Raw genomic sequence first — 14,771 nt, 5'->3', positions numbered from 1 at the left:
GTTTGGCTAAGAAGTAAATGTTGAAGAAATTTATGATTCAAACAACTAAAAAAAGAAAATAAGATAGATTTAACTAGAAATCAAAGGATTTGTTATATATAACGGTTTAATACATAAATTAAAAGGATTACCCATAAAGGGAACAAAATACATAATATATCTACATCTTGAATAAACTTTTGAATATATATTATCTTGTGATGAAAAGTAAAAAATTTATCCTTCTGCTATTGTATGAATATATGCAGTGAAAGAGATATGACCGTTGTAGGAGATGATGGGTATTGTGGTGTTACACCTTTGACCCCTCATCTTCGGGTAAAGAACACTTCAGCCCTGCATATTATATTTGTCTTGACCACCTTTAAGTAGAACTAAGGCTAAGATTGGAGACATACATATTTCCAACCCCCCCCCCCCAATCTTAGCGGGCAAGTGCTCCTTCACCCAATAGAACTAGACAAAACCGTCAATACTTGGATCGAGGCAAACAAGATGCAAGATCTCCACTCAAACAAGGAATATTAACAAAGCCAGAACACTTGGTCACACCGAAGGTCTTTCACCCCAAGTGCACTGAGTGTGGGCAAGTGTTATTCACACCGAGAGTCTTTTACCCCAAGTGCACCAACACAAGCTAAATGAGTTACCAAGTATGAGAGTGTGAAGATTTTGGAAGAAAACATCATATTAAGAGTAGAATCACTGAAGAAAAGGTGTCGAAGTATCAACAATGATCAGCTTAGCGACTAAGAGAAGGGCTGCTGATGAACGAGTTGCTGATGGATGAGATGAGCGACAAGCTGAGCAGCAAATCAACAATGAAAATACACGACAGCAACTACATCAGCTACTGCACAACGACGAAACATAGGCCAGCGATTAGCATTAAAAAAGGTTTTTCATCAGAAGAAAATGCGCGCTGTTGAGAGGCCATTTAATAGTTCTCAAGTGACTCATCCCTTGATTCTTGCCTGTTTAAAACACCAAGAAGGAAACCTTAACCCCACCAGTTTGCAACTAAACTTATTCAACTAAAGTTCATTTGTGCTTCTTCATTTTGATGCCCGATCATAACTCTCTTGCGGCTGTTAACCCCAAACCGAGATGCACTATCCTCAGCAACACAAACAACTAATTTGATCATGCAAACTCTCTATAATCAATGGATTGCAATTACCAATAATCATCAATACTTATGTTGATCTCATAGAGGAGCTTGCTCTTGATGCTAAAAGAAACACATCAAGCTGATAAAAGCAAGATATATTTTTCAATAATTTCTATAAATCTGCAACAACTTATTTCTTGACTCCAACTAGTTCAAATTTGAAGTAGAGCTGAACTTTATTTCTTCGAGTTGTTGCCTTTACTGGTGAAGGACAAAAGACATCACTGGTTGTTGGAATAATTGACAGGAAAACTGAAGCAGTTGTAGAAGGAAGGGTGCATGCTAATATAGAAGGCTTGTATATGGAAGCCAGCAGAACACGATTTTAGCTTGTTAAAAAGGAACCTGCTTGCTGAATTGTTACTTGTTGGTCACATCGGATGTTGTGATGAAGAGTACAAAACTTGATAAGACCACCAAGGTTTTTATTTATCCATGTTGTACTGCAACAACCTTTTCATTATTAATCCATTAATTATCCATAGATCTACAACAACCTTTACCTCATTTCCAGCAAGATCAAACTCTATAACAAAATCAATAAATAAAAAAGAACCATAAATAATAGAAGAAGGAATATAACCAACCACCCAACAAGGAGTGAACCAAAAAACAAGACCTTTAGTATTTTAACTTTTAAGAACTCAAAGGTGTTTTAGAATGGAAGGATTTATAAGACTGGGGATTAAAAAAGATAAACTTGGAAAAACACTTTGTTAGGACACCTCCTTTCAAATATTCTTCATAGACTCATATTCCCTCCCTAAATCTTGTAGTTAGATATCAAAGAAGTATCTAACAACAAGATTGGCAGACACATCAAAAGAAAACCAATCGGAGATATAGGAAACTTCCCTGAATAGCCGGATTTTTTATAGGCATAATGCAAAGTAACAACTATGAACATGTCATAAATGTTATCGTCAACAAAACTCCTTCCAACTAAGGAGGGAAAAAAGGACAACCATAAAATCATACAAAAATGTCTGGACACATATAAAATAAACAGGAGTGAGAGGAATGTAAAGACTAATCCAACTTAACCAAAAACCTTTGCAACTTCACAAATAAGGCACACAACTAAACATGCAAAGAACATAAAGACTAATTTGAGTTAAGGGAAACTTTTATGACCTCATCACGAAAAAGGGTAATTTTAACCCAAACTAAACAACCAACACCTTGCAAAACTAATGTAGAGACAAAACAACCAACGGTTTTTCTTATAAGTAAAAAAACCACCTTACTGAATGTGAGCTTTGTATCCATACCCAAATAAGAAAAAACCCCAATCATTGTCTGCAGCAATCTGCACTACAGTCTCATGGTCAAAACATATATCATTCACCAACCAATACAAGGTAAAAAAAAAACCCTAAACAACCATCATACCACCACAATCCAAACAGCAAGGGTCACACAAATCAACAAGACAAATAAGAGGGGCCGTCATGAAGACTAAGAATGCCCAAGACAGATAAAAGGGGCTGCCATGAAAGGCTAAGAATGCCCATACACATAAAGAGAGGCTGCCATGAAAGGCTAAGAGTGCCCATATCATATAAGAGGGGTTGCCATAAAAGGCTAAGAATGCCCAAACACATAAAGAGGGGCTGCCATGAAAGGCTAAGAGTGCCCATATCACATTAGAGGGGCTGCCATAAAAGGCTAAGAATGCCCAAACACATAAAGAGGGGCTGCCATGAAAGGCTAAGAATGCCCAGAAACAACCAATTAGCAAACAAATCACAAGAACCAACACATAAGGATCATAAGACAATCAGTGAAAAAGGAAGATGAAATGAATAGGTGAGGAAAGGTAATAAGAATATGGTTAAATGTTTGTGACAAAAAAAAGGTGAAATGAAATTATTGAAGGTTAAAGGTGATAAGGTGAATGGCAAAAGGTTAATTTTGTGTTCATATCTTTGTTTAAATAATTAGTGTGGTTTGATTAGGTATAGTTGAATATCGTGGGGTATAATGGGGTATTAAGTTTAAAAGTGAATGGTAAGGAAAAACTGAAGAAGGTGAACGGTTACAAAGGGTCTAAGATCCGCAAATAACAGATTGGTCATATAAGACATCACAAATAATTAGAGAATCAAAACAAGTATGCAACATACACACAACCAAATAATACTACAAGACTGCAAATCAATAACGTTATAAATAACTCAAAGAAGTCATGCATATTAAACATAAGGCAACAAATCAAATAAGGAATAAAAACAAAGTAACAATTGCACAACTGATAACAATCGTAACACGCCCATAAATCTAAGGTTAAAAGGGTAAGAGACAACAAAAAGAACCAGGAGAACGGGAGGCAACCATAACGGAAAGAATGCCTAATATAAGACCAAAGAACACGTTGACATGAAGATAAAAAAAACTTTGAAATAAGGGTATAACAAGATCGTTTTAAACTATTAAGATCACACATGTTAAACTAAAACAAACCACAAAGATGAGTTCCTCATACATTCAACTTCATAACCAACAATGACAACTTGGAGCACAAGACTAAACCAACAAAACTTACTTTAACTACACATTACCAAATGAAAAACCTTAATTATAATAATCAGAATGCTCAAACAATTCAGTCAATTGTGTTTTCTTTCATGTAGACAATAATAAAAGGACGGTTTGTAAAACACTTGAACATGTTGACATAACTAAGGGCTGACAAAAAAATAACATCATTTTCAAGAAAACAGCCTATACACACAACCATACATATAAGCAGAGATTCCCATATTATGCTTGACGAGTCATACTTGGATATAAGAAGAATTCAGCAACAAACACGGCAACGATCATGAAAAGCAACTAAATCAATGACAACAAAATAGCACGATGAAATAAGTAGGATTAAACCTAAGGAACGTTACAGACTAGAGAAACAGCGGAAGAATCTAATCGTGCAATTTGAGCGATGAGAATAAGAAACCCAATGGTAACACCAAGAGGAAGAACCAAGCATAACCATCATAAGCTAAAGAAAAACTTAGATGCCTAAATGCAACATTTAAACAAGCAAACAGAGGATAATTCTCCCTGTATCACACTCAAACAAATGCTGGTACTCCTAACCCAGCCATAGATGCCTAATGTGAAAGAAAGAAATAAAAAAAGTTTAGATAGACTCACAGTGGGGTTACGCTATAAAGAGTGATCCAAGCAAGTCTCGTAACTTTCAAGGGCTACAAAGTCTGGTAAAGAAAAAACCTGAGTGACGATCAGATAGAGGAAGGACCCCAAGTGCTTGAGATCTTCACTTAGACTCAGCAACAAACAAGACCACATCGATCAAAGAAGATATCCCAACGCGAGAGACAATATAACCAACAAAATTTACTCTCCAATTGAACAGAATCCAAATCCAAGAATAAATATTCCACAATCAACCAGAGTTAGAAGCTGTAGATTGAGCGGGGAAAAAAAAAACGAAACAACACGACTGCCAATAGTAACACCACAATCAAAAAGGGGCGACATGATCCCGTAGATGCCAAAGAGATTGAATATCAAGAACTCACCAATCTACTCACCCAAGATCTATTTTTATTTTTATTCTTATTCTTATTATTATTTATTATAATATAACTTTTACTGAAACTTTTATTATTATTATTATCATCATTATTATTATTATTATTATAACTTTTACTGAAACTTTTATTATTATTATTATCATTATTATTATTATTATTATATAACTTTTATTGAAACTTTTATTATTATTATTATTATCATTATTATTATTATTGTTATTATTATTATTATTAAACCGATCACCAATCTTACTCACCCAAGATCTATTTTTATTATTATGATATATGATTAGATTGTTAAAGAATTAAAGGATCAAGATGTGTAAGACAACATAAAAGATTTTTAGATCGGTGGATTGAAAAAAGAGAAAATATAATAATAATAAGAGATTTCCAGATCTAAGAAATAGGTGAAGATTGAAAAGGATTTTGAGAAAAGTACTTAATTGAAAGAAACCCAAAACGAAAAAAAGATTAAGTCCGAGAGACGATATAATCAGTAAAGACTAACCTGGCTCTGATACCACGAAGAAATTTATGATTCAAACAACTAAAAAAAGAAAATAAGATAGATTTAACTAGAAATCAAAGGATTTGTTATATATAACTTGGGTTTAATACATAAATTAAGAGGATTACCCATAAAAGGAACAAAATACATAATATATCTACATCTTGAATAAACTTTTGAATATATATTATCTTGTGATGAAAAGTAAAAAATTTATCCTTCTGCTATTGTATGAATATATGCAGTGAAAGAGATATGACCGTTGTAGGAGATGATGGGTATTGTGGTGTTACACCTTTGACCCCTCATCTTCGGGTAAAGAACACTTCAGCCCTGCATATTATATTTGTCTTGACCACCTTTAAGTAGAACTAAGGCTAAGATTGGAGACATACATATTTCCAACAAATGTTGTGTATTTAATCAACTAAACTTGAAAACAAGGTGTTTGATTAAATGTCCAAATGAAATATGACATTGTTGTCTCGCACTATATATGCAAAAACATCCAATCCAGTATTGTTAACGCATAGTATTAATCCTTATTATGCTTCATTATTCTAGATACTTTGTTTGTCAAAATGCATAATTTGGATAACTTTTGGATCTATATATATACACACACACTTATCTACACATACAGTTGCTTCACCGATGGTTCAACGTATCGTCGTATTTAACTCACTTATCTGGCAATCTTGAGTACCACCTCTAAATATGAGCTGCTTTCATCAAATTTGATAGACATGATGTGGAAGACCCAGATGGACCAGGTTTGTGCTTTGTAATTTATCTTAGTGATATAGAGATATGCGCCTGTTTTTCCACTTATGTGCTAGCAAGATTCTTGACGGAATATCGTTTGCGTTGGCAGCTTGGAAAAGTGTGGCTATTGTGGGAACTAGTGGCACTTGTAGTATTTCTGTTGTGATCGGTTATATATGAATAAATTTCAGTGAACTTACTCCTTTTTTGTACTATACATGAACTGAATTCATGTGCAAGCAAATCAACCGTTCTTAGATGACATTCAGGTTCTTTGACACTTGTTCTGGGACGGTAACTGATTCATCCCTACTTTACCTTTTAGTAACACTTTACTTTGCACATGTGAATCTTACAACCCAATTTATGCTTCTACGGTATACCTGTCCAAACAGGTAAACTAAACCGTTGAAAGGGTTTCACATCAATCATATGAAGCATTCAGTGTAGGTGGCTTACTAGCACCTTTATCTTCTTTTCTTTTTTTTCCTTTTTTTTTTTTTGTTGATAAATTACTATATTAAGTTGACCCCTATAAATTGAAAAATATAACCCGAGACTGTAGACTCGTATTTTAAATTAATGGGTTGAAATTGCTTCTCGAATATTTAGTGTCCCTCACATTTCCACCAGCAAATCTTTAATACTTCCCTTATATGACAGGTGAAGTTATATGGGCAAGATGTACGAAAGCCACAACATTCATTATGGTCGCCTTTCATCTTAAACTGAAGAGGTCAGCAATTGCATTTCTCTGTGATATGTAAATAGAATAAATGAATGAGGTTCACTTTCACTAACCAATTGACTTCAGGCAGGTGTATGATGTTGCCCGAAAGGTAGCAATTCATGATACTATCATGAACTTTCCACAACAACATTCCACTCTAGCAGGGGAATGTGGGCTAAAAGGTAAACTTAATTTTGTCCCTTTTTATAATTTGAAGGTATGTAGGTTTATCGGATTACATAATTGGTTCATGATGTAATATTTTCATTCATTTGTTTTTATTACAGTTGAACGGTGGTGAGAAACAATGAGTTGCATTAGCTCGTGCATTCCTGTTAGCTCCACCTAATTGGTAAGCTGTCTTGTTTCATTTTCCAGTTATATTTTGTTGATGGTTTCCTCTGTTTTATCGTTTCATTATTTGTATGATAAAGTGGACTTTTGATGGGAAAAAGTTCTTTTACCCTTCTTTGATTTCACCATTGAGAAGTTAACGTTTGGAATGCTTTTTGATCTTTGTTTCAGGTTGTGGAGGCAACAAGTGCTCTCGATAGCACAACTGAGGTAGAGATTCTGACTGCATTGAGGACACTTGCCCATAACCGAAAAGTGGTCTTTGTTGCATATAGGCTTACAACTGTAACCCAGTGTAATGAGGCAGGCCCATTCTCCTAGAACCTAGTAGTTCCTCAATACTTTTTTTCACACCATAGAATTAGGGACAAATATAATGTTTAAATCATCTACAGTATCTTTGGTCCTTTGGTTGTTTCATTTCTCAAGGTCAAAGAAGCAACAAAAGTCATTAGAAGTTATATATCAATATAGTAGACACTAGACAAGCAGCAAAAAATGTATGGGCACTAAAAGAAATCTTTTTCTTCACATTAGTTGGCTTTCTTGTTTTGTTGGTACTTTATGCTGTTATAGGGCGATTCTTTGAAATATGATTATACATTACTGAAGAGTTTAGAAAAGTCCTAATGTGGATTCGTGATCCCAAGTGCATCGTTGAGGATGATGACGTGCCCCGTCTATATGAAACACTAGAAAGGGAGATACTACAAATATCTGATGCACAGACAAGAGACAAGGGTCAGGCCGGTAAGGGTACTCATTATTGATTTTAAGCTTGTTGATCTCGATTCTCGAAATGTAAGGTGTCAAGTGGCAACCCATTTATGACCTGGGCACATATGATACTGGTTTCCTTACCATTATACATTGGTGCTTATTTTGACCCTGCTTATTTAAAAATGGGTCGGTTTGGGATATGTTTGAACGTTTAATCATATAAACGGGTCAATCAAAAACATAGCTAAAAGGAAAACAGGTCAAACGTATCAAAACTCGCCCATAGTACATTTTGTTTGTTGCATATTGTACCACATTTTAAGCTGTTTTGAATAAAAAGTTAGATTAATATTCCTTTAACACTAGTATGTCTTACATGCATAATGCAGACACACATAAGTTGAATTATTTATTGGGTTTTCTTTGTTTTTTTAAACTTAAAACCTGGTTTTGTTTGGTTTGGTTTCATTTTAGTTCCCTCACTTTGATGTAGTGAAGTGTTGTCTAGGCATCATATGAATTGATGCGTGGGAGATTATTAGTTATCTTAAACTAATTAATACTTCCTAATTAAATATATTTCAACCAGCATTGAGTTCTGCATCTCTATCTATATCTGGAAATATGATCACATGTTAGCATGTGACTGATATTTTATATTAAGAATCATTGTTTTTCTGTACCAAGAGATAAAAAGCTTCACACTTCGACTAGATTGCTCCAGGTACAATACAACATATGGGTCAAAAGTTGAAAACCTTGTATTTACATATATTCATTTTCTTTTATTTGTATTTGTCACGCTAATTATTCATAGTAAGTAAGTAACTGCTCAGTGACGCTTTCCGCGGGTTTTGAGCCCCAATACCTCGACAGTGTATAGGGGAGGTTAAGATGTAGGCAGACCTTACCTCTACCTAAGTAGTGAGGCTGCTTTCAGTTTCTACCTAAATGGTAAAAAAGGCCCTTCAACCTTTGCATGGGATGAGGATCGAACCCATGACCTCTGTCTCCAGAGGCAAAGGTGTCACGCTAATTATTCATAAAAGTATTAAATGAATGTATACTTATGAATAGGTTTATTAAAAAAAATAAAAAAAAATTGGCACTCCATCACAAAAAGAATGATTAAGGTCTTGGATTCGAGCATTATTTGAGGGATTTTCTTTCTCGTGGTAGCCCTAGTGTAAGTGTAACCATTAATTAGGGGTGGTAACAATTGTAATGTGAGAGTGTAGGTTTAAGGTTTGTATACTGTCCTTTTTTAAAGTTTGAACGGCATTGTGAATTTTCAAAACCATCTAACAAGTAACTCGTCCTTAAAAATGAATTTACATTAAAGTTGGGAGGTTTAGTGGAAAGGAGGTTGACCAGTGATGGTGGGGTTGGGCTTTATTTGTGTTTTTAAAGTAGTGTCAGGCCTTGATTTATATCTTCAACACATGCAAGAGGGGACCTTATTTTCCCTCAAATATCATTCATAAATATTTAGATTACATTATACTTTAATCATCGATATAATTTAATGGAGAAACGTTAATTATCTTATAAGCTAGTATCTAAACCATTTATATCTATACTGAGTTTTTATAATATATTAACATATGGCCTTTTCGACTTTGGCTAATCAAGGGGTAAGAGTGCTGAGCAGGATTGCTGATTTTATGCTTAAAACCGGCGGTTTTAATTTTATGCTTGAATGGTGTGGTGGGAGGGTTGGGAAGCCGCATACCATACATTCAAGAAAGAAAGATGTGGGTAGGTAAAACTAAAGGTATTCTTCATAACTAGTTCTTAGAGTTGTAAATACTGGAGTACTGATAAATGTTCCAATCTTTGATTTGGTAAGATTGTAACCAGGTTACGCGGTTTAGACAATCTTCTTTTTCTGACTCTAGCCTTTTACTTTAGTGAAAATGTCTTCCGTGATGTAGATCTTGATTGGAGTGAAATCTAGTGAACTGAATTCTGGAGTCACCAAATTTCATGTACAAGTAAGGCGTTCACTAATCTTCAGATTATTTATGAATAAATCTTCAAGAGCTCCAACTACACCTGTCCAGTGAAACCTAGACTTACATGCCCAAAAACTGGTTTTGGGCCAAACCGGTTTGGAACTGAAACCGGATTAGGTCAACGCAATCAAAAATCGGTTTTGACCAAACCCCAAGAAAACCAATCCTAGGAACCGAAAACCAAACTAGTTTCAAACCTTCGACTTTTTTTTATAAAATTGAACCAGTTCAGAAGAAGTCGATTATATTGGCAAAACCGATTATTTTTTCAGTACCGGTTTTTCCCAAAACTGATTATTTTGGGCACGTTTATGTACCACACTAACATAATATAACAAACTAGCTAACACCAAAAAGTCAGAATAATTCCAATTACATTTTATTTTATTTATATAAATATTGTTTCAAAAAAACTACATAAATATTATTACTATTATTATCATTATATATCTTAAATGATTATATTTTCTATATTTATATAATTGCTTTAGGCGTGTTTCAAATAAATGTCTTTGCATTATATGTAATATAAAATAAGCATACTCTAAGGAGCTTCCATAAACGCGTCCCCAAGAAAACTTGTCCTAATCAGTGTCACACCAGTAAAAAAAACATCCAAAGACTAATTCCTTTAAATCCAACTTTATACTTAGATCTAGTCTTGGACCTACCTTTTATTAATTATACGCTAACAAAAAAAAAATTAAATGTTTAAAGACTCGTCCATGGGGGGACGAATGGGGAAGGACGAGTCTAAGGATTAATCCAACCCTGTGGTGTTCAATGGAGGATGAGTCTTAGGACTAGTCTTGGACGAGTACGTAAGGCGGCTTCTAATGTTTTTATGTATAAAAAAAAGTTATGCATGTTATACCTGAAATTTCAAGTACCAATATCTTGAAAGCCCAGGATCTTGACATCTCAGGATCTTGACACATCAGAACATTCGGAAGATATACTAACGATTGTTACACATGTTATTATTATTTCCTCTTGAGTCAAACATGCAGGATCAATCAATATCACACATGGGAAATACCTCTAACGGTACAAAATCAAGCATACACGCAAAGAATCTCTTCAACACGCAAAGAAGACTTAGTCCTCCAACATAATCGGACTTCAAGTAGAATTCTGCATGAGGAGAAATACAGTAACGGTCACTTGACCAGGGAAGATCTTCACCAACGTTCAAGAACTGAAGATATGGAAGATCCCTACAATATAGGATAGTTAGTTTAGCACTCGCATTATAAATAGAAGGAGGTTGATCGATCCTAGGCACTTACGATCATCTGCTATAATTCACTTGTACTCACACACACTGCATATTACTTTCTTCGCTGCTTATACACTTGGAAAGATCGATCAACCAATTTCCACCCTTTGTAATCATTTCAATACAAATCAATAAAGAACAAGGCAGAAATGATTGTTTCCTCCTGGGGTTTTTATGCCGGCGATCCTCTAATGATTAAGGGTTTTTCCTCGTCAACAAATATCGGTGTCATTGCTCTTTACTCTTTATTTTACGCATTACTTATTTATTTCTTGCTTGATATCTTGTTTACCTTAACATATTTTGCATCATTTACATTAGTTTGCGATTATCTTAACCTTCTTTATTGTTTAGTCGACATAATCTCTTGTCAAAAGTCTTTCTTAACAACGCATCTTTGCAACTCAACACACTTTACAAGCACACAACCTCACGAATGAAAGTTTGGTTACTTAATTAATCTAAGACTTCGACGTATATTATCATAGGTGATTTTTGACCAAAACAATGCACTTTCAATAACTAAAAACAAACAGGGAAGTGATCTGTACGCCATCAGATGTTGACCGTACACCACTAAACATTCTATATAGTATTGTATTGTACAACATTCTAAAGTTTATTTTGTGGTATACGGTGAAAAACAAATGGTGCATAGATAATCACCCAAATAACATGACAAGTATTTTAATCTTCCAAATGGATTAAAGATATATCTTACACCATTAAAAGAAAAACTCGAGTAGAAGAAGCATCAAGCTTCATACTAACCAAAACGACAAGCATGCTCCTTGCTTTATATTATGCCAAACATTTAAAGCTGTTTGATTTGGTTCCCAAAACTACTGAGGGTTTTTATTTTTATTTCGTTTTTCCTAAATATCTATATTCCCTATTAAAAATTATATGGGTGTTGAAAAGTTTACATGTTTGGGACATGCAATTTTACCCTTTTACTCTTTCTTTTAAAACAAAACTAAATATTCTTTCTTTCTATATACCAAAACAATACACAACCCCTTTATTTTCGTGAATAACCACCGCCATCGTCCATCATCAGCCACCGTCGTCCATAATATCCGTTGCAACGCACAGATACCATGCTCGTTTTATAAAAAATAAATAAATTATACAACTATTTATTGTACTGTAAAAAAATATATTTAAAAATGAATTTTTTCTAGGCATCAACAAATTTTGACCGGTCCTTCCAAAACAACATTACTTGATTACGATTTATCACATTTTTTTTTACTATATTAATTTCGTTTTTTTTTAAAGGAAAATGAAAAAAAAACGTTTTTTTTTTATTTAAATGCATAGATCGACAAATTTATTGATTTCGAATTTTACCTAGTCATATTTGGGTAGTCACATAAATTTAATTTGTTATCTTTGATGAAACCTGTGTGAGTTTTTCATATCTAGATAATAGTTTTCCCTCATCGAATGGTTCAAATTAGGATCTATTTGGCGAGTAATCTGGCTTTATAGCATAGATCTGTTTACACCGATAGATGTAAAATTTCTCAATATATGCTATTAACTCACACAACTTTCAAAACAAAAACAAATAATGATTTATCACTTGATTATAGAACCCCCTACACACAAAGACTGGTTGTTTTAATGGTTTCAATTATCCAAATATCTGATTTCTATGACAATTTCCTAGTGAAAGCATTAGACAAATTACAAAGACAAACATGCTCCTTCCTTTATTCTATGCCAACATCTAAAGTTGCCTGATTTGTTTCCCAAAACAACATAATTGGATTATACAATTTATAACATTTTTTATGGCCATATTGATATTCATTACTTTTGATTTAAATGCATAGATCACCAAATTTAGTAATTTATAATTAAATTATAGGTTACATGTACCTAATGACTATAAATTGTGAAAATTCTATGGTACACTATTACTAAAAATCAATTATATAGAACTATAGAAGTTTAATAAGGAGTAATATTGTTTGGTCCTACACCAACTTTTTGTGCCGAACTTCATTGTCAAACTACTTTTTAGTGCTATATCTTAAAATCAAGATGCATACAATACAATGTTATACATAGCAGGGTGTAAATTGTTTTTCTAAAAACTAAAAGTTTTTATGTACAATATCTTTTTACCAATTAATAAGAAATAAAAACAAAATTTATTTCCAACACTTATTTCAAGAACAAGGCAACCGTTGTACTCACTCACCCATCCCCACACTCTTTTACTCAACTCAAAGATTCCTCAATGCAAAAGAAGAACTCATTTTGACTGAAACCCATGATTTCTTTTCCTTCTTTTTGTATAATCATTCTCACATTTTTATATCCATTTGAAACATTTTCTTTACAACCCATCACTCAACAAGAAGCCACATTTTCTTCAAGGTTTCTTGATTCCGTCCTCCAAGACTATGCTTTCCGGTCATTTTCCGGTCACCGGAAAAAGACAGGTGTCATTTATGACGGCATTGTTCCTGCCAACGTAACAGGAACTACCATTTCTGCCCTTAGGTTAAGAAGTGGTAGTTTGAGAAGAAGAGGCTATTTTAACTACAAAGAGTTTGACATTCCTAGTGGCATTTTGGTAAATCCTTATGTTAAGAGGGTTATTTTGGTGTATCATAATTTGGGTAATTGGTCAAATGTTTTTTACCCTTTACCTGGGTTTGTTTACTTGTCACCAGTGGTGGGATTGTTGGGTTACAATGCAGCGAATTTGACCGGAAAAGGGTTGCCGGAGCTTGATATCCGGTCATCGGAAAACCCCATTTTGATAAAGTTTGAAACTTTAAGTGTTTTGCCAAATGGGGTTTTGCCAAAATGTGTTTTCTTTGATTTGTTTGGTGGGGTTGCTTTTGATCATGTTGAAAACGGGAGTGTTTGTACAAGTGTAACACAAGGGCATTTTGGGATAGTTGTTGAAAAAACTTCGCCGCCGCCGGTGGTGGCGCCGGTGCCGGCACCGGAAAAGTCCCATGGGTCGGAATATCCGATTGCCGGAGGGAATGGGGGTGGTGGTGGTGGTGGTGGAGGTGGAGTGAGGAAGAAGTGGTTGTGGATTGGTGGGTCGGTTGCCGGAGGGGCGGTGGTTGCGGCGGCAATGGTGGTGCTTGTGGTGGCGGTGAGACGGGTTGTTGGTAGGAAACGGATTGCGGAAATGAGAGGAGTGGCGGAAAGCGGCGATCCATTGGCGGTTGCCGCCGTGGGGAGGGCTAAAGTTCCGGTGGCAATGGGGACTAGAACTAAACCAATTTTGGAAAGTGAGTATGTAAGTTAGGTTCGTTAATGACGATTATTAAATTTAATTGTTTTGATATAAACATTTAATTTCCATGGTTATTGATAGAAATTTATGTTTAATAAGCATGAATATATTACCATTCGAGTATAACCCAATTTAATTTCATTTAATGACTTATTATAGCTCTGTTATACTCATGTAGCTAGATTTTAGTAATTTTTCTATGATGATTGTGTTGTAACTGTAAACATGTACAATTGTTACGTAAAAGAGTAGATAAGTATTATTGTATTAAATCGCTAGATTCATGACTAGCACATTGCGATAATTGGCTTGTTTTTCTATACAATGTTATACATTCGTATTAGTAATAGTTACTTATTTTATATCTTTGAAGATCATTTTGGACTTGGTTATCT

General features: G+C 34.4%; 1 protein-coding gene and 2 long non-coding RNA genes across 3 annotated transcripts; 2 read left to right on the top strand and 1 right to left on the bottom strand.

The window, feature by feature from the left end:
* Window positions 1–46: 46 nt before the first annotated feature.
* On the bottom strand, window positions 47–4,790 carry LOC122608606. The gene is made up of 2 exons (XR_006325268.1): window positions 4,328–4,790; window positions 47–1,697 (listed from the first exon to the last, which is right to left on the bottom strand). It is a non-coding gene; the product is annotated as an uncharacterized LOC122608606 (long non-coding RNA).
* A 1,110-nt stretch (window positions 4,791–5,900) lies between these two features.
* On the top strand, window positions 5,901–9,521 carry LOC122608607. The gene is made up of 8 exons (XR_006325269.1): window positions 5,901–6,015; window positions 6,117–6,301; window positions 6,403–6,457; window positions 6,671–6,743; window positions 6,822–6,919; window positions 7,025–7,089; window positions 7,263–7,841; window positions 9,444–9,521. It is a non-coding gene; the product is annotated as an uncharacterized LOC122608607 (long non-coding RNA).
* Window positions 9,522–13,389: 3,868 nt separating this feature from the next.
* LOC122609305 lies at window positions 13,390–14,388 on the top strand. Its single transcript, XM_043782357.1, has one exon. The coding sequence runs from the start codon at window positions 13,390–13,392 to the stop codon at window positions 14,386–14,388; it is 999 nt and encodes a 332-aa protein (XP_043638292.1).
* The last annotated feature ends 383 nt before the right edge of the window (window positions 14,389–14,771 follow it).

The sequence above is a fragment of the Erigeron canadensis genome, chromosome 7 (assembly GCF_010389155.1).
Source record: "Erigeron canadensis isolate Cc75 chromosome 7, C_canadensis_v1, whole genome shotgun sequence".
Lineage (NCBI taxonomy): Eukaryota > Viridiplantae > Streptophyta > Magnoliopsida > Asterales > Asteraceae > Erigeron > Erigeron canadensis.
The sequence above is the reverse complement of the archived record's forward strand: the minus strand, read 5'-3'. Positions and strand labels throughout refer to the sequence as shown.

Coding starts and splice junctions, on each gene's coding strand:
- LOC122609305 (XM_043782357.1), top strand. CDS start 13,390: ATGATTTCTTTTCCTTCTTTTTGTATAATCATTCTCACATTTTTATAT.